The sequence below is a fragment of the Magallana gigas genome, chromosome 1 (genome assembly GCF_963853765.1).
Source record: "Magallana gigas chromosome 1, xbMagGiga1.1, whole genome shotgun sequence".
Lineage (NCBI taxonomy): Eukaryota > Metazoa > Mollusca > Bivalvia > Ostreida > Ostreidae > Magallana > Magallana gigas.
Window position 1 is genome coordinate 31,418,613 of NC_088853.1, and position 20,167 is coordinate 31,438,779.

The 20,167-nt window shown below is 30.4% G+C and overlaps 1 protein-coding gene and 1 long non-coding RNA gene across 3 annotated transcripts; both read right to left on the minus strand.

Moving 5' to 3' along the window:
- Nucleotides 1-904: 904 nt before the first annotated feature.
- On the minus strand, nt 905-8,623 carry LOC109618427 (uncharacterized). 2 transcript variants are annotated; one of them, XM_066066101.1, is made up of 5 exons: nt 8,486-8,623; nt 6,666-6,933; nt 6,036-6,126; nt 4,826-5,008; nt 905-1,543 (listed from the first exon to the last, which is right to left on the minus strand). In XM_066066101.1, exons 2-5 carry the CDS (start codon nt 6,858-6,860, stop codon nt 1,281-1,283), a joined length of 732 nt encoding a protein of 243 aa, XP_065922173.1. In that variant the 5' UTR covers nt 6,861-6,933; nt 8,486-8,623; the 3' UTR covers nt 905-1,280. The 2 variants fall into 2 exon arrangements, with proteins under 2 accessions (XP_065922173.1, XP_065922175.1); XM_066066103.1 differs by having other exon boundaries at nt 8,475-8,622.
- Nucleotides 8,624-9,386: 763 nt separating this feature from the next.
- On the minus strand, nt 9,387-19,530 carry LOC109617109 (uncharacterized). The gene is made up of 4 exons (XR_010707626.1): nt 19,421-19,530; nt 11,090-11,296; nt 10,429-10,698; nt 9,387-9,615 (listed from the first exon to the last, which is right to left on the minus strand). It is a non-coding gene; the product is annotated as an uncharacterized lncRNA (long non-coding RNA).
- Nucleotides 19,531-20,167: the final 637 nt, after the last annotated feature.

The following is a 20,167-nucleotide window of genomic DNA, read 5'->3' on the forward strand; positions in this document are numbered from 1 at the left end:
TTATTTTCACAACGTTTTCATACTAGGAATTCTAAAACAGTACAATGCCTAATTCCTTTTTCGAATGTGTTAATGCCTTTTCTGCAGCTTGTTCTTGTTGCATGAATTCCAGAAAAAACCCCATTGATGACCCAATGAGTGTTTGTAAAATTTATTGACCAAATAAATGACAAAATTATATCTTAAGCACATTAAATAAAGAATTACAGTTATCATATTAGCTAATGTTATAACGGGGATAAGGTCGTATTGCATCTTCTGGTAAAAACTAGTAAGAGCGGCAAGGGTTATAGCTTCTGAAAATTCGATTCCGATAGAATGAAGAAGGAACTATAAATCAGAACTCAAACGATATAAAAGTTTAAATAGCTAATACAACGAAGAAAGTTTCTAAATAAAACAATTTATGGAACAAAAAATTTATTTAGTGGATGGTGTATGGGTGGCCAAACACTTTTTTGTATTTCAGTTTTTCGATCAAATCTTTCCAAAACATACAGTTGTCTTCGATGTATCTTGCTGGTATCAAAGTATCTTGCATAGTAAAATCACAGTATGTTGTCCCTGCAGTTATTTTTGCTTTCATCGCCAGTATGAAAAAAACCACATCATTCGGTTTAATATATTTGCAGTTGCAATCATTAAATCAGAAAGTCATAAAAAAGTTAGCTTACGTTAATCAGAAATAAAAGCTGACTCTCTATGCACGTGAAAGTTATCAGTGTAGATAATGTGACTTTGTTACATTTAGGCCTAGTCCGTTTGTGCAAGGTCTTGGAATTTGTGCTCATCGGAAGCTTTTAATTAAGATCATGATAGTATCCATTCAAAGTCGACACAGAAAAAACAAATAAAGACACACTCAAACATTGTCAAAAGAATATTTATTTTATCTACTTCAAAAAAGTTGATATCATGCATTTGAGAGAAGTTTTAAAAACATAGAGCAATGATTGGATTCGTATTGGTAAAATATTTTGTTAATTTCTACTAGTTTGCCTTTTTACAATCAAATTGGAAATGATATAAAGGGGAAAAAGCTGTACATTTTAAAAATATGAAACACTGATATTGACTATTGGAATGTCGTCTGATGTTTAAATGACGTCGATGGTACTTCAACAGCAAAATGCAAATGATTTAATGAGTGTTTATTTTATAGCAGTACATTTTTAATCACCTTTTTAGATATGTCATGCACATGTCACATCATATATAAAAGCGCATTCTGTGATAAAATATTTTCACGAAACGTAGCGATTGCTGTATAATGTATTCCCCTATACACAGGTAAATTTTATTTCCAGGTATTTCGGGGTACTACCACAAGGATCCGTAAATACTTCGTTTGAAGCAGTGATACTGCAGTATGTTTTCCCATCACATTGGCTTTTTACTATTTTCTCAGAGTTCTCGTATCGACAATCTGTTTTACTGCTTGTTTTTTGGGTACATATGTTGTCGTCTGTTCTTCCGTAGTTGGCATACTCAATATTAATTTTTCCAGGTGGACATTTCAAATTCATCGTGGATTTTTCACAAACTGTATTTAAACAAAAAAAAAAAAATAAATAAAAATAAAAAGATATAATTGATAATGATAAAAAAAACCAACAACACCCCATCCCTCCCCAAAAACCCCCAGAAAGAAAATACCATGTCATGTTTATTAGAGTTTTGTCGTTAAAATTCGCTATTTGAAAAACAATTTCTATCTCAAGACTATGCATACTATTATTTACAATACATCACACAAATAAATTGTATTCACGTGAAGATATATTAAATGATTTACTGCCTTTTCTAGATATTATTTACAGTTTGATGTCATAATTTTTGGATTCATCGTAATTTATTATACTAAACTGCTTTAGTGAAACTATACATAAAAACAGGTTGTTTTTACTTGACGTACTTTAAAAAAAAAGAATAAAAAATAGATTATCAAGAAGAACTCTTTGTCTACTCGGCACCTGGTGAACTCGGCAACTTGTAAAGTAAATTCGGTATTTTAATTTTAATTTGATTAAGCAAACAAATATTACCGATATTGTTGTTTTTTATCAATAAGTTTCACTTATTTACATATTATTTTATTCAGCATTTTTGTAATTTTAAGTTACATATGAACGCAGTGAGCTTCATTTTCTCTCCTAAACATTTAGGAAGATAGAAATATTTTCACAACATTTATAGACCTGCAGAAAAAACAAATTGTATTTAAATGCGCTCGTGTATTTTAAAGGCTTCCAAATATGTAGCGAAGCTTCAAGACTAGGGGGATTAAATGTAAAATGTAACCATAAATAATGACGTATATCTGCCATTAACTGCTATTATTTTTTTTCTTTATTAGAGAATGAACTTTTAAAGAATACATATTTAAAACAATAAATGTGTGCAACATGAGAACAGAAATGTCGAAAATGATATTCTAACCGATTAAGGCTGCATTTCAAATTATATTTTCGGGGTTTTTTTTTCGTTTTGAAAATGGTGCAAAATTAACAACGGTTTTGCCTTCCTACAATGCTCGGGTGTACATGTGTTTTATAAACAAATCATCTATAATTTAGAAATAGTAATATTTAAAGAATATATCCTTTGCATTGCATTAACATGCACCCTTTAAATATCCACCCACCCATAACACTGATGTTACACGTTTCTGCTGCTGATTGTATTTTTATTGGCTAAACATTACATGTAGCTGTTTTTCTTGTTCTTTTTTTCATTTTGATGGGATTTGGGAGAACAACCTGAGAGAAATTCAATAGTCTAGCCACATTTGGATTATATAATACGATCGGTATCTTGGGAAAAGTCGTGATTACCCGATTTTGTAACACGTTTTATTCAGCTGGTCCAGAACAGTGTTCTGAAAAGCTACGATAATTTTTAAAGACCGGCGGTTTAAAAATATTAATGAAAGCACACTTAGTAGCTTGTTTCCTTATATTAAGTTGACAGTTTATTGCCATTTTTTCATTATGACGGGCGCCAAAAAGTGTATTTGTTTAAACATAAAATACACATAAAAGTGAATTTATTTGAAAGTAAAAAAAGAAAGAAGTAATCTTCTGAATAATTGGCTTTTTCATTACTAAACCCCGTTTTATGTGAGTGTTCGGACTTAAAATTTGTCCCACAATATATTTTAGCAAATATCAAATATTCATATATACCTCTCGGTTCAAACAATGTTCACTCAAAAGTATGAAAATAATCACAAAGTTTCTCATTATTTAAACCTCTGTAGCTTGTAAGGTTTTCATATACAGGTATAAACATAAAAAAAGAAGCAAACGGTATAAATTATATTGTAAAATACTTGAAAATATACACGGATGATAGCGTTAAAAAATGTGCGAGACATTCGAGTCATTTCCTAATTGCTAAAAATGCAGGATTTTACGTAAAAAAAATCCGATTGCGTTCCTAATTACCTATTCGAATAAATGATGATCATATTTAAAAAACCTTAGATGGTGTATTTTTTTCTTTCATAGATTTAGATTGTATTTCTTTGATGAGTATGTGGTTTTGGGGTTTTTTAATTGTCCAAATGTGACAAAAAATTTACTTGTGACAAAAAATGATGACGGCACATTTGATTCAATGTACATATTTTCTTATCAAATGATATCAACGACGTTGGCAGTTACGTATTTAAGGCAAGCCCTAAAAAGCAGCGACATATCACTCAAGTATATTCTGTTAAAAAATATCGAACCATCGGTCTTTGAGTGTTTTGTACTTTTGTGCATATTTTGGAGAAGGGCCAACTGACGGTACACGCTGCAAATATTATTGCAGTTAATCACCGGCCATTGGCCTAGAAACAAAAAAATATTTTTAGCGCGACCAATAGACATTTTTTTTAAATTTCAAAAATGTAAATAATGAGCATTGTTATCAATGTCTAAGGTCTCTCCGGATGCAACTGACGCAAGTTCTTAATGCCGTTTTAATGCTTACTATTGCAGTGAGTAAATGTGACATATTCAAAAGACATTTAAACAATTCAAATTACAATGTAAATATTGCCGCTTACCATACATATAACATGAGGTGGTAAACTACCTTGTTATTGTTATTTTATTAGGTTTACCTGTATTGGCATTTAGCTAACTTTTTAATACATGATAAACACGTCTATAAGGTTTTGAAAATCTAGAACTTCCAGGTTTTTTATTTATTTATATGTTTGTATAATCGTTATATGAATGATTAGCAATGATATTTATAGTCATCACATTTTTATGCATCAACATAACTGATATTGCTACCCAATTACATTGCATGTAAATTTAAATTTAAAAAAAAATGTCTCTTATAGCCCATGCTAAAATCAATCACTATAATTCTGTGCTATAGATAGTTTCACTGTTTCACTGAAAGTAATATATCGATATAGTTCACTAGAGTTCATTAAAAATTCAGTTTGAAATTAGATTGTTGATGCATTCATTTCATTTCTGTGTATATCTTTGCGTATTGTGTTTGTATTTATAATCTGTAGAAAAGTATTACAAAAAAAAACAAAAAACCAGAAACAAAAACAAAAACCTGGACGAATTCGAAAGCACAAAGAAATCAACAGCAGCGGAAAAATACCCAACGAACCAACAGTAATATCAGCACACAGGGTAAACCAATTTATTTAACTTTTTGTGCAAAGAATTATTTTATCAATACATGTATGTCTGATTTGTTTATGTACTTGTTCCGAAGTCAGGTCAAAGCTGTCAAACATTTAATAGATGTTTGCTGAATTTAAAGAATCAATCTGATAATATATGCATATAAGATAAAATTATCTTACCATAATTTTTATGACAGCTCAAATCCGTCCTCGACGTTCCGTTAGATCGACAGACAAATAGCTCAGAGCCTAACTGATTATATTTAGCGGCGCAAGTGATATGCATTCCTCTTGTTATTCCAATAGCGTCCCATTCACGTACATGTTCCATTGAAAATCCTTCACCCCTAGGTTCACCGCAATCTATATTGAAATATATTCTTGGTTTGATTAAAAAAAAAACCATCGTGCTGTTTTAAATTTATTTTCAATCGAAAAGTTATGTCATTAAAACTTATTTCATAAGACTATGTTGGCTGTAAATTTAAATATAATAATACCATCAGTTCTCTTCAACGTATGCTGGTGTTTTTATATAATATAGATATATCAGATGCATATTTAAAAGGAAAAAAAAAACAAATAATAAAAACACTGAGATTTATGTCAACATTCCCCATTTAACTGTTGTTGTTATAGTTACTTTTTAGAAATTTCGCTTAATTGTTCTTATATTTCTCATTTCTTTCTTTGTTTAAATGGCATGTACTTAACTACCTCTTACATTAATAGATGTCACAATTTTTATCCTATAATTAATGAACGAAAATTTTAAAGTAAATGTACGAATTTTGACGACGCAGACCTATTATTTCGCTAAACATGACTGATATCTTATTGCACCTAAGGTTGACAATGCATGTAAGTTTTTTTGAATTATTTTTTTTCGGGACATAGCTACAGCAAAACAGGACTATCTCATGATATTTTTCACAAAAAAAAACAAAAAAAACAATAAGTGAATATGTGCTATAGTATGAGTTTCCAGTTACCCAAAACTATTCAGAACGTTGTTCGATCAGTTTATTTTATGACGGAATTTTATGCTCTTAAGTTAAGAACAAGTAATGATTGGTGACAACTACAGAAACTTAAAAACATAAAAAGGAATGGCATTGCTATTTATATGTATGTAAACGATCGACGGTAACCAGATATTTAATCTTCTGAAGGATTATTTGTGACAATACTCTCCTGATTTTTTTTAATATTAAACATTGTTTATATATAAACTATTTTCTTTTGTTTTAATTTTCTTATTAACATGATATATAAAAAACTTTATTCTAAGTCCAATTTTTTTTTTTACGAAAATCTTTAGTTATCTCTTGATTCTAACATAAATTTAAATTTTTAGGTAAAAAAAGTTTAATATGAATATACTCCAAACCTGAAATGACGCAGGTAAACTGGTCAAAGGGTTGTGGAATGCACTTTTCATTAATGCGACAACTTGACCGCGAACAGGCTCCTGCAATTTCCTGGATTTATGAAGAAAAAAAAAATTAAACAACTTAAAAAGTAAGTGATCCTACCTACTCAATATTTCTGTTTTCTGATATGTTCGGTAAGCTTTTATGATAGTAATAACTATTTCTAATATTAAATAACATTTATTAAATAAAATAAACCTCTTGTGTAACCATCAATTAAAACCCTCCTATCAATTGTCCATATACTTTGATTTGTTTTGCCTTTGAGTGTCTAGTGCAACATATTTTTTTTTACTGCAGGAAGTATTTTACTGTCATTTTCATTTCTTTCTTGCAACAGTTTAGGGGACAATTTATAATCAATATAAACATGTAAGCAATATTCTTGCTTTAATACATTCGGTCATTCTTAATTTGAAAGGAAACATATTTGTGAAGAAAAAATATGTACCTGCTGTAGTTGATGACGCTAATGGATTTACACAATCAAAGTATATTGCCTACAAAAATATTTCTAAAAAAAGTCAACGCGTCGTTTAACCGAAACCTAAATAGACAGAACATCCACAAACTCAACCCAACATTACCTTGTCCCAGTCTTCTATATCGCTGTATATCCAGCCAGGCTTCTCTATGTAGAGTCCAGGTACAGTTGTCCTGTTCTCAAAGTTGGTCTTACAGAAGTGGGCTCCTTGGTAGTAGTTAATGGACCGACATCGTGTTGTTCTCAGACAATCTTCTACACAATCCAGAATACTGTATCCATCATACGACGTTATCATCCTTCTTTCCAGTTTTTGTCCATAATGCAGTTGTGAATAACTGCTTCTTAGGTCTGCCCTACATGCGTGAATGCTAAGGAGAATAGTCCAAATAAATTGCAGTATATTGTGTCGAAGAAATAGCTTGATCATGATGTGTGAACGTTGTATAGACGAATGTACCGATGGTGCTAAGTGATGCGTTGATATACTCAATGGACGCTACAGATATGATATTGTCATTTGAATATTATTGATTTAATGAATACCCATGTTTTAAATTTCAATTCCTGTTTATCTTTTGTCTGTATCAAACATATTGTTCATACATTTCCTCTTCGTCTAATGTTAAATACTACAAATAAGATATTGATTTCCTATACCTTTTGTAAGAGTTTACGTTTCGTTATTAATGGAAATTAAATACCTCTCATTGAATTCATTTTTTTTTTTACAAAATGTAAAGGAAATATCAAATAGACCAACAAAGAATACATTGACAAACAATTCTACTTTGGTAACATCGATACAAGGCCTAGATAAAAAGTAATTAAAAATGTGACAATTGGTAAAAAGTGGAATAGAAAATTGCGGAATCCCTCTATGAAAACTCATTCCATTTGAAAAAAAAATATTATCATCATCTAATCTTCTACAAAGTATGTTGCCATTTTATTGCAAACTTTAATTGCTGTTGAATTCAAAATAGATCACATTATTAAGTTAACTTAACATTCCGACTGACGTGTTTCATTAAATGTGCTTTTATACAACAAATGATGTGTTTATGCTTTGTATTTTTTTTTCATAATGACTATTTTTCTTTACTTCTGATGGCAAATTATTTGGTTGCACTTCTTTTGTCAGCGTATAGACTCATCGGCATGTTTTTGGGCGCTTTATCATGTTGAGACCCCCCCCCCCCCAAAAAAAAAATATATATATATATACTCATTGTCTGGAAACATTTAAACCAATAGAAAGCTATTTAATTATACATGTGCGTGGATTGAATCGATTTATTAGTGTGTTGTACATTTTAAAAATGAAAATAGATACTTAAGATTTTTTCAATAGTATTTTTTTTTACTTTTCATTACTATCGAATTTTCCGTTTTTGCTTTTCTGTTAACAGATACAATGGAACAAAAAATATATATATTATTCATTATCAGCAGTTATCTTTATTGATGGCATGGCTACAAGGCTTGGTAAAACTGTAACTGTATATATTACATATATAGTATTCATAATCAACAATTGTCTTTATTGATGGCATGGATAAAAGGGCTTAAGAACTGTAATGTTATATTCGTTTATATAAGGAAATCCAAATTGCGAAGTCATCTACATAGATATTTGATATACAAAACCTTCGAGAAAAAGTGTAATATTTTAAAAGCAAACACCATTGTATTGGATCTGGTATTCGTATTAAAAAAATAAGGAACACTTAACTAAGCTAACATAACATTTTTATCTCACACGTTTTGAAGCGTTATGCTGTAAAGTTAACGATATTCTTTATAAAAATATGTAAACAAATAAAACTTAATTGATGTTCATTATTAACTAAGTGCAAGGAACATTTACCAAACGACAATTCATTTGGCAAGTTCGGGAAATTTAACGCACCCAATGCTTACACAATCACTTATAGAGATAGGCTTCGATACATCAAGGGGTCACATCGATATATGCGCGTAAAAGGCATCCTTTATCCTTTTGTGATACGTTTGCAGGTTAGATGATTGAAATTCTGGATTTTACCTATGATAAGTTTTTTTCTCCAGAATATGTCTGATAATAGGTAAGAAAATATAACCATGACACGGCAAATCTATTTAATTAAAAAACGAAGTAGTTATACTTTATCTTTAAAGAATATATAAATTATCGACCTATAATATTTTTTTGTTTAGAAATGTCTTGAAACAAATTAGTCAATAAAGCGTCAAACAAAAAAAATCAATTTATACATTTGTACATGTAAAAGCTTACTGGTCGTTGTTTAAAAATATGTTTATTGATCCTTGATATGCTTTGCTAGTCTTTTTAAACAGCATTATTTTCAAGAGCAACAATGCGTCCGCATTCCTGATCATTTGGATGTTTTTCGGCCGTTTCGGTGTTTTACATCCTAAACCCTAAAAACAATACAGTGTTAGAGCACTTACATGGAAAATACAAGAGGCGTTTATACAATTCCTGATTATTTATTTTTATTTTTATCAGAATGCATTATTTTCTCTAACTCAAAAACAACGAAAAAACTGCTTGATTAACACTCAACTACAACAAGTTTTTTTTAATCATTTTTGTGAAACTAAAAGTCATTACTAAACGAAAATGTTTCGATTTATATTCTAACGTGAAAGCATTAGCATTTCTTCACCTGAAAAAAGAAAAGAAAAGAAGGTTAACATAACAAAACTCTAAAAAAGTTAAATTGATAAACAGAAAGACATAGACATTTTAATGTATACACATAAAGCGTCTACATTCATACACATTCATACAAAACTATTTTCCATCAAGTAAATGCTTAAGGAATCAGATGTTCGAATGACCAATTCATTGATATCTGTAAATATATCTTTTGCAGATTTTTATAGATTTATTTTTAAAGATGTAAAATAAATTGATGCCTTTTTTAATAGTTCTTTACCCTTTTGAATCAATGACTTACATGCATCACACACACCGCTGGATATATCACAATATTGACACCCGATGCATGGCATGCAGTCAACCCCATATGTATCAACTTCGCATCCTAAAAATGTTAAATGTTAATTCAATAAATAAGCTCACTAACCTTTACACTAGTATTACAAACAATTTCGTTCAATTTCATTTTGTTTTCTATATATAAAGGCCATTTTTATATCTCGGTGCATAATATCATTTTAACTTAAAAATTCTAAAGATGATTATCTGAATAATGAATTATTTTATTTACAAATGCTTATTTGCTATTTTTTTTTGTATCTGTATACACACGTATATATATTTTGCAAGAATGCAGAAAAGAATTACACACGCATGCTTGTTTTCTATTGAAAATTTGTAAGATGTGTTGAAAATTTTATACATTCAACCAAATGCTTTTTTCTCGTTTAGCCGACTAACTAAGCCTTTTTTCTAATATCAAAACACAATTATTAAGAATATGACACAGCATCTTTTGTTTTGCGTAGTAGAAAACAGACGATTTTAAAAGCTTTTTATAAGGAATGAATCATTTTTTGCGCCATTAAAATGTAAAATACATTCATTTACACGATAAAACATCATTAACATGTCAACTGTCAGCTTTTTAAGTAGCATTTATGTCAACTGGATTTGACTTTTCCAATTTTTACATTCAAAAGCATCAACAAAATGAAATATATTCTTCTCAGAGGTAGCATTTTTTAATGTCTTTTGTCTGATGTATTCGTACAAAGAAAAACCCTCCCACTTCACAGATTTCAAGGATTGATCCTTCAGGAAGACCATTTTTAAAATGGTACAGTGTAATAGATTCATTCAAATTACAAGTGGTCGTTATTGGTTCCTTAAATTTTGACTTGAATTTTAACTTTACCGTATACTTTTATTTCACATATTTCAAGGATCGCCCCGTGTTCATCAAGGTAATCATCTTCAGGTGCGTCATAAGTGGTCTCCACAATGACGTATCTAGCCGTCTGTTTACAAGGTATGTCTATAATGTTTGTGGGTAAGTCTGGGGCAGTCGTGTTATCGGTGTAACAACGAGTTCTCTGTGACGTTGTCGTCTGTGTTGCTGATAAGTTTGAGGCATCTAGGTAGAACTGTCTGAATCGATATTGCTTCCACGCTGAAGGTCCATCCCCTAAAAAATATTATGAATGTTGGCTTAACTTTGATTAATAATCCGATCACCAAAGAAATTTCATATATTTCAAGAATAGCCCTGTAGTTAGATTGTCATCATGAGAGTCATACGTAGTATCCATAAGGACGTATTTACTCTTGAGTTTACATGGTATATCTATTACTTAAATTAGTGAAGCAATGTGCAAATAAACAATTACATAAAATATGATTAACCTTCATCTATAAAAAATGAATGCCAGACTCAAATTTCCATTGAAGACGACTTGGCTGTGTCTTTAAGTAACACACTGATGTACATTAATAAAACATAGGTGAACTTTACTTACTTATACAATGACCAAATATTTATAAAAGAAACAACCATAAGAATGTGATGCATTGCATACCTTCTCTCCTGTGATATATTTTGACATTGTGTATTATGTAGGGTTGTCCGAAGTCGACCTGTAGCCATGCTTTAGTGTGATTTAGCGCAGTGATGGCGCATTTGGGTTCGGTAGTCTGAACATCGCCATCTTTAGCAATTGATGCTATGTTGAAGCGGTAGGTCGAACTTTGGGTGAGTACTGTTGTGTTTCTTCTACTTAGATTTTCTTGTAAAAAAAATATCATGTAGGCTATACGTCATATAAAACAATATGTTTTTGTATGTTTTAATTGCATTTTACCATTTGTTTCAATAGACTACTGATCCAAAATTTAATCATATCGTCGTTATAGAATTATTTCAATATTAATTATATAATTGTTACAATTCAAAGCATCTAAAATTTTCAATTTAATTTGCAATCCAATTTACAAGAATACACTCATAATTTTCTTTTTAATTTGTTAAAATTTGCATTGAAACATTGCATATTGTAAATTTACCATTTGAAAAAAAAGAGCCTTGCTTTAAACCTCAGTAATATAATTCAAGAATCTAATCATCAACATGGAAAAATTACAAATATTAATAGTAAAAAAATTGTGTATGTGCAGGAAAGCAAATGAAATATAAAGGTTTCATAAGAAAACCGTTTGCAAATTCATGAGTGATGAGCTAGGATAAATTGATTTTGATTAAAAACATCGGAGTACGCAATTGCGATGGAGAACAGAAGAAAGGGCAAAGAATATTCCGAGGAAGTCGTACAGCGGTTGAACTCGACAGTGAGACAAGATCGCAAACACAAACTATCCACACCATTAAATGCATTACAGTTTTAAGTTGTTTAGAGGAACGACTCTAGTGCATTAGTTGAATCAGGTGCACAGTACAAGATAAATGCTTAGGTTTAACCTTTACGCGGGGGTGTTAAGGAAGCATATGGATTCTGAGTTACATGTAATTTCGTGATATCACAAATCTTAGTTATTATGTACATATTCAATTATCTAAGCAACGAAACGTAGACCAAAAGCAAATAAAAATACTGAAGTCAATTTTTTTTCAGAAATTAGTTTGTATTACGTAGATTTATACATTGATGACGTCATGACTAAAAGTTGAATGTCGTGTGAATTTGATCGGAAAGCATTGTAAACATATTCAAAACATATCTAATCTAAGAACTCTAATAAAATATTGTGATGTGATTTATTGAGAATGGGACATAAGAATACTGGGATAGATGTTAGTTTCATCAATCATTCGCTAAAAGGTATGTAAATTTGCTTTTATTTCTCGGCCAGGCTTTCCTCTGTCGTTGTTTACGATATAAAAATCCGACTAGAACAACACTACCCCGCATATATTGAACTTTGAATTTTATATGTATCGTTAGTTTTAACAATGCTTAAAATGAAAAATGCTGCTAGAATCCCATGCTGTGTGTTGTTTTGATGCAACTTGCCGTTTTCCGTGCAAACTTTATAAAAGTTGGGAAGGTTTTACGAGAACTGGATGAATAACTATTGAATTAAGAAAAACATTGGATTCTAGCAGCAGTTTTGATTAAACTGAGATGTTTTGCCTTCACTTGGTTTATCTATTTTATTTTGTAAACCGCGGGGTAGTGTTGTTCTATCTCATTTTATGTTAAGGAATATACGTAAGCTATTTATAGTTGTCACGTGATAATGCACCAATGTGGCAGTAATGTACTACCCGATTTTTTTGCACTTACATCTATTTCAAAGGATAATACTTAGTTTTTGATTGTATTCAAAATAGTTATTTAATTTCACGATTTTGAATATAACAGTCAAATTAAGACGCTAAATTGCCCATATGCTTCCTTAACACCCCCGCGTAACCTCTGACTTTGACCTCTTAGAACTAACTAGTAATGAATGTATGCAACATATATATATCAGATTTAGTTATATGTACAATAAGCCCGCCCCCTTCTTTTATACAAGGATTGAATTCTTATATGAACTTGACCCTCGATATTTGAATTTGAAATTTAATATTCCTTTTTAAAATAAAACAAAAAAAAAGTGTTACAACCGTTTGTCAAAATTTTTGAAAAGGTGAAACACTGCCTGCCATTTGACTCCAGACCGCGTTTTAGACAACGCCTCCAAATGAAAATTCCAGCTGCAGTAAAACTCTCTAGAACGAAAATTCATGGGACTGTTCCTAACACTTGAATCTAGTTGCCTGCCAAAATTCAAACGAAATGAACCATATTGAAGAAAGTTATCCACTTCAGCGGCAACGAACCATCATCCCCAGAAACGAAATTTCAACGCTTCGATATTTGTATCTAATAAATTCATGCTAAAATTTCACTGAAAATCTGTGTTGACATTTCTATCGGCAACCAGTAACGACTTGTGTTGAAGTTCTACTTGTAATCCACGAATGCATGGCATTTAATAGATTTCTAAGCACGTGCATTTTAAATCACAGGGAGAATTCGCATCAGCTGAGCCGACGTGAGGTTCCCACACCTTCAAATACCCGCTGGCGACCAGAGTTTGACCTGCCCTGTTGATTTTTAAGTCAACGCTATCCGGCCACATTGTTTACAAGCAGCACTGATTTTTTGAAATAAACTGATGAACAAATACTGCCCTCCAAACCAATCGCTAAGCCCCCATCTATTCTAAAGGTTTCTCAATGTTGGGGATCAACTGCAGATGGACAGAAGAACGCTCCTTCTCTTCTTTCTATCATCATCCATATTGACTACACAACTCAACAAAATTTACCTTCTATCAAATAACAAGCGAAATAGCGAAGTGTCAACGCTCTTCCCCACAAAGCCTGGGGATCTCGGATCGATACCGGTGGGCGGAACCGATTTTTTTTTTTCGTAAATTGATTTTTCACTAATTACTCAATAATTATCAACATTTTCGGGATTTTTTTTTTAATCATTATGAAAGGTGGAAAGATCTCTAATTGTTCCGTGAACAATTAGTCTACTAGTTTATTTGACGCTGTTTTCGGTTTTACAAAAAGGCTTCAATGACGAGCGTGTTATTTTTGGCTGTACTAAATTTGGTTAATGTCTTATGTTTAGCCTTTTAGGATTACGTTTACTCAGGGTTTGAGATTTCAAAAAATATTTTTACAAAGCTCAATATCTGAAGTTCAAAGTTGTTTTAAAAACAAAAAATAACAACGTTATTAACAAATATCGATATTGATATCAATGATTTGTTTATTTGTGGAAGATATGCTCCGACAAAGGTAGATTAATATTAAAACAGAGGAAATTCGGATTACTTTTTTCATTTTCTTTTTTTCTCTTAAACACTTTTTGTTGCAATGTAATTGCAAAAGTTAAGTTTCGATATGTTTTTTTCATATCATTTTACATATTTTATGGTTGTATTTACTCGTCTATAAATTTAAATCACTGGCTGGCACGCGATTGGAAAAATCTTTAAAATACATTTAATCGATTCAAGATAAAATACCTAGAAATTTTTATCATTGAACCTAAATAATATCAATGTCAACATAATACAGAAAACAAAAACAGTTTAAGGCAATCAATTGTTTGGGGCTCTATTAGACAGTTTTTTGTAAAACTCGGTCAAAAATGGGTACAATTTTGGAAATTGATAGAGGAAATTCGGACTAAATTAAACTTAAAATATAAGCTTAAAACGATTCAGTCAAATATTAAATTAGTAAAGCTACTCGTATTTTATCATTTCCCAAGTGACCCTACAAATTGTTTTATAATTTCTAATAATTGCAAAATAAAGAAAACCTTGAAAATGGTGGACAATTTTGACAATTCTTTCAAAAAACTTTCAGAGGTCACTAGCAGAAAAAGTAGGTCGTTGACCTAGTTATTTGAGAGTGAAAAATAGGATCACAATAGTGGGGCTACAATGAAGAATAAGTAGTTTTTCGTTCCTATTAGTGGATTTTTTTGGCCCCTAAGTAAACGTAATCCTTAAGGACGATATGACATCCTGTTTAACTATCAGTTCCTTTTATATACAAACGATGATTGTTTTGCAAAGGACTACATGCGGTATTGTGCATATCTCGCCCCCAAAATTTAAGTGGCTTCTCAATGATGTCATAACGTAGAAATGATGTCATGACGATTTTCTTTTTTTTCTTTTTGATAAAATAATGTTTTGAACCAAATATAAATGTTTTTCCACGGTTTTGTGACCGAGAAACATTGAACCCATGCTGGCTCTAGTACCATTTTTATCTATGATGTGTATTATTCTGTGAACAAAAACATATGTAAAAATCCTATTTGAGCATAGCTACTCTACATACTTCCAAAGGCAAAATATGAATAAAACTGTCAATATGTTCGTTTACTATGAAAAGTTGTGGGAATTAGACCATTATAGTGACGTTTCAAATGAACTGTTATCGAGCAATGATAAGTGGTATTAAGATTAATGCAATGAATATCCTCTGGTTTACGTAAAGTTGATTGCATACGGTACAATTTATAAATTGGTTAAACTAGGGACAGATATATTTGACAATATCAAATGTGAACCTTTGTTGACCGTTAGAGTTTATTACGTTTTTATGCTTTTAAATGTTTACAGGGCCTACTAAAAGCATTAGTAAAGGTTGTTAACAAGTGTTGTCTTTTATAATTTAATTTATCAGCTTTCTCATAATTGTAGAACACATATCATTTTAGAAACAAATCTATAAAGTTATTAAAACTGAAGGATAATGTATCGTGCATCAGATAAATTTGTATACACGCAGGGTAAACAAATTTTAATAATAACTTTATTTTTTTAAACGAAATAGATGTACCTAAATATGCCTGTATGTCTGTGTGGATGAAAACAATTTTTTAAGGGTGTGGGGATGGTTGGGTGATGTTTTATAGATGAAGGCAGAATTAAGAAGTACATGTACCTGCAATGTTCATTTATTATCAATTATTTGCTAAATTGAATATGGGATACATAAGGACTTCTTTGTCAACGTTCGGGATACATGTATTATTTTGAAATGAATCATGTGAGTAGCAATTTTCCATTTGTAGGGAACAGTATTTCAAATTTACTTATTTAGCCTTACGTTTAAGAATTAATTTGCTTTGCGTTCTACGTTAAGATTGCTATCGCTCTAAGACACAGACACACTATCAAATCAACTATTTATAGACTTTAGATATCTCATATTGAGAAACTTTTTGACGTCTCTAATACTGCATTTATTATCACATTTTTTATGCAGGACACAAAAATTTTATTCAGACAGTATCTTTCTAAGTGAGTTATCCTGCATTTGTCATTTTGTTTTCAAGTTAACATTTAACGCCCTTAAATGCCGTGCAAAGAAGCGTGAATCATTTACATGAATTGAACCTGATTTTGTCATATGCCAAGGAACCTGAACCTGTTTAAGAAATTATAGTAACTCTATTAAACATACGAAGTATTTTATCTAATGAATGCAGATATACGACAAATATCATTTGAAAAGACCGGGTTTCTATTTATCTAATTAGTTTGTATATATTATTTTGAGTGTCAGTTCTTTGTGAAGAATCATTTACTATTTTTTTTTACCTGCTGCCTGTGGGACATATTTAAGATTGCAATTATTTTATTTTGACAAGTAAGACAACATAAACCCTTATTCTTTCTCTCTATTTATATATTCTTTATGAAATATTACCCCCAGAAATCATTGATACCGTAGGTCTTTTAAAGAGACAAACATGGCGCACAAAAAGATGACCAATACAGATATCAGATTAAAAAAAAATTTACATCCCTCAGATATTTCACAATAAATTTTTCGTTTTGGGGCATTGTAACTGTTCCTGGTTCCTATAATTTTTTAAATAGATTCTTATTAAAGATAACGAAAGTAAATAAAGTTATATATTAGTTTATTGCTGGCGAGAGAGGCCACTGCCTAAATTTGTACCACACTACACAGAAGGATGGCCCCATTACATTATAATTATAAATTACATTACATTATATTTCATCAAAATAGTTACATAAATGTAAATCATGGTACATTCATTATCATTATAAAACATTACATTACATTAATTGTCAATTTCATTACATTAAATTGTCAATGAGGACTATTTAAAATATTAGACCTCTATTAAACATTATGTCTTTAAGATTTGCCCAAAGGCGATTCTATCATTATTATTTTAAAAAAATGACATTACATAACATTACATTATATTATACATGGTCTTGTAATCTTATATTTGCTGGTACTGGGTGAACAGATGCTCAGCAAAATCTTGTTTGAATAGTATGAAGCAACGCAATTTGAATTTATTTTTACTGTAATAGACAGATTCAAACATTTCACATTGATTTTATTGATATTTATGGGAGAAAAAAAATTTTAAATCAATATTTCATTTTTTTTAAAATTAAATTAAAATGATGCACATTATTTTAAATTGATAAGGTATGATATCTAACCAAAAATTAATTATAGTTCTGATATATACCAACAATTCTCATTCCTATATATCTAGGCCTTTAATTTCGTTACCTTCCACATTAACATTATTTAAAAAAAAAATTGCTAAACGCAACTTTCATAACGAATTTTTTTTTAAGATATCTAAAAGGGTTACTAATATTCTGTAATTTCTTGTTAGTCATTACAAATGCTCTCGGAGCAAAAGGGACACGCTTTTTTTCGGTGTCTCTTTGTTAAAATCAATTAAAGATGATACGATGATAGTTCTGATTTTGCTAGCGATAAGTAGCATTTAAATTTGAAAAAAAAAAACGTCCAATAAATCAAATTGAATAGCTTTTTGTTCATTTTTTTCTATAAAATTCCGCTAACAATTTAAAAGTATCGCTGCACAGGTAAAAATGATACCTTTGTCTTAAAAATGTCGAGATTATGTAATGCTAATTTAACTGTTTTACTTAAACATTCTGAACATGATATAAGTCAACAAAAAAGGTTAAGTTAAGAAGGCAAAAGGTTTTTCTGAATATTCCAAATTTAAAATTGCTGCAGGCATTAAACTGGAAATAAATAAAGAGGCATGGGGGCCAATCTATACATACATGTAAGAACATGTTGTATTGATAAAATGTACTAACCAAACCGTATTATGCATAAGGTTTTTGTTTTGATTGTAATACTTTTTTATTCAAAGCAGTTAACTACATTTTATGTACCATTTTTATGAAGATTTAACTAAACAGAAAATGAACTGTGCATGATGTACCAGTACCAGTACAGTAATTTCATGCATGTCTTTTACAAATTATTGCTATGCTATGGTATGCGATTTTAATGATATGCTATGAGATTTCAATGCAATGTTATGAGATATATATGTTATGCTATGATAAATTAAAATGAATTGACTTCCAAGTAAAAACATTTAAAACCGAGTTAAAATCATGTTGTATGCTATGGTATGATATGACGAATGAGATTATATGAGTTTATATGCTTTTATATCAGATTCCAATGCTATGCTATGAGATTTCAATGCTAGGCTATGTTATGTTATATATTGTAATATATATGCTTGAACTGACGGTAAAAGGCTCCAAATTCACAAAAAAAGTGAAGGCAAATCTCAAATATTTGAGATTTTTTCTCTAATTTGTCAGAACTCAAATATTTGCATTTCTCCAAAAAAGACATCAATTTGAGAAAAAAAAAAAACCTGAAGCTACCACCATAGCAGACCGAAGTCAAATCTCAAATATAACAATGTCATTAACATCATTACTACAATATTGTATTGTCTGTAATGTTCATTTATTAAATCAAGTCCACTCAATAATCAGCGCATGTGCAATATTTACTGTAGGATTAATAAATATCTTTTTTCATTAGCAAAGTTGTTTTGCTATATGATATATAAGATCATGTAGATATGTAATCTATATTTAGCATAACAAATTGTACTTTTAATGACTGATTAACAATTGATATATATTGTTAATTAAGCCAATTTTTCCTCTGTTGAAACACTAAAAGACCAATGTTGTTTTTAGGATAAATTTAAAACATACAAGAGAAGTTATAAAGGGCAGCCTGTGACAATGAACATTCTTGACTCAGCTAAGTAAAAATTCAGCTCAGCTAAAAATTGACTAAGTTTGATTTGAGAAACGCAAAATGAGAAAAAATCTTAGCTGAGTAAATACTCAGGATTTCACATTAAACTTAAGGTTTTATTTTGTGAAATCGGAGCCAGGTGCTCGAGCTAGTTACTTCTTTCAAGTATAAAGGAAGTAACTTGTTTAACTAAAGAAAATCATAACTGTCTAGTGGAAAAGCCACGTTGTTAAATACAATGTAAATAGAGAACACGTACCAAATGCATCAACACTGAATATTCCTATAAAGTATGCAATAAACAAGACAAGCTTCATCTTTGTGACGGGCATGGTTTGCAGTACTCATACATAGGGAAGTGGATCGACAAGCAAGTGATCTTACACAGGTAGAACCCACATGCGTAATGCCAAATTGAATTGGGTCTTTCAAACTTTAATATGACTGATGAATATTTACCCCATTAATAATCTGAACAAAAAGTGTCATAATATTTTTAAAATATCCTTTAGAATATCAATTCTACTGTTTTAAGTCCCACCTGTAGTGAACACGTCAGTTATATATTGTCAATTTACGATAAAAATCGTTGAAATATTCAAAATGCATCATCAGAATGTAATATGATAAGGTAAAAAACATCGAACACTTAATTTGCATATATACTCTTCAAACTTTGAGGAAAAGTGTCATACATGTTGTGCACCACATGAAATACATTATCCTTTTCGATTAACTTAAATAAAATTTAGAAATAACATGTAGAAATGATGCATGACATGGATTGTCTACAGTTTATGTTCTTTTTACTTTAGATACTGATTTGGAGTCAGTATTCAAAGTTAATAATACCCATATCGATATTCCTATGGTCAGTGTCTGCCTCCGACAAAAAAAATGTCGTTGTTTTTAAAGAAAAAATTCGTATGGAAAACGTCTTATTCAATGAGACCATTCTAATTTTTCCAAAGACACACTATATGCATGTTGTTGTCAGCAAATTTAT

Excerpts from the sequence above, each read along its gene's own strand:
- LOC109618427 (XM_066066101.1), bottom strand. The coding sequence starts at position 6,860 with ATGATAACGTCGTATGATGGATACAGTATTCTGGATTGTGTAGAAGAT. Across the intron at positions 6,127-6,665 it reads ATATAGAAGACTGGGACAAG|GAAATTGCAGGAGCCTGTTC; the intron begins GTAATGTTGGGT and ends TCATAAATCCAG. Across the intron at positions 1,544-4,825 it reads GAGCTGTCATAAAAATTATG|TTTGTGAAAAATCCACGATG; the intron begins GTAAGATAATTT and ends GTTTAAATACAG.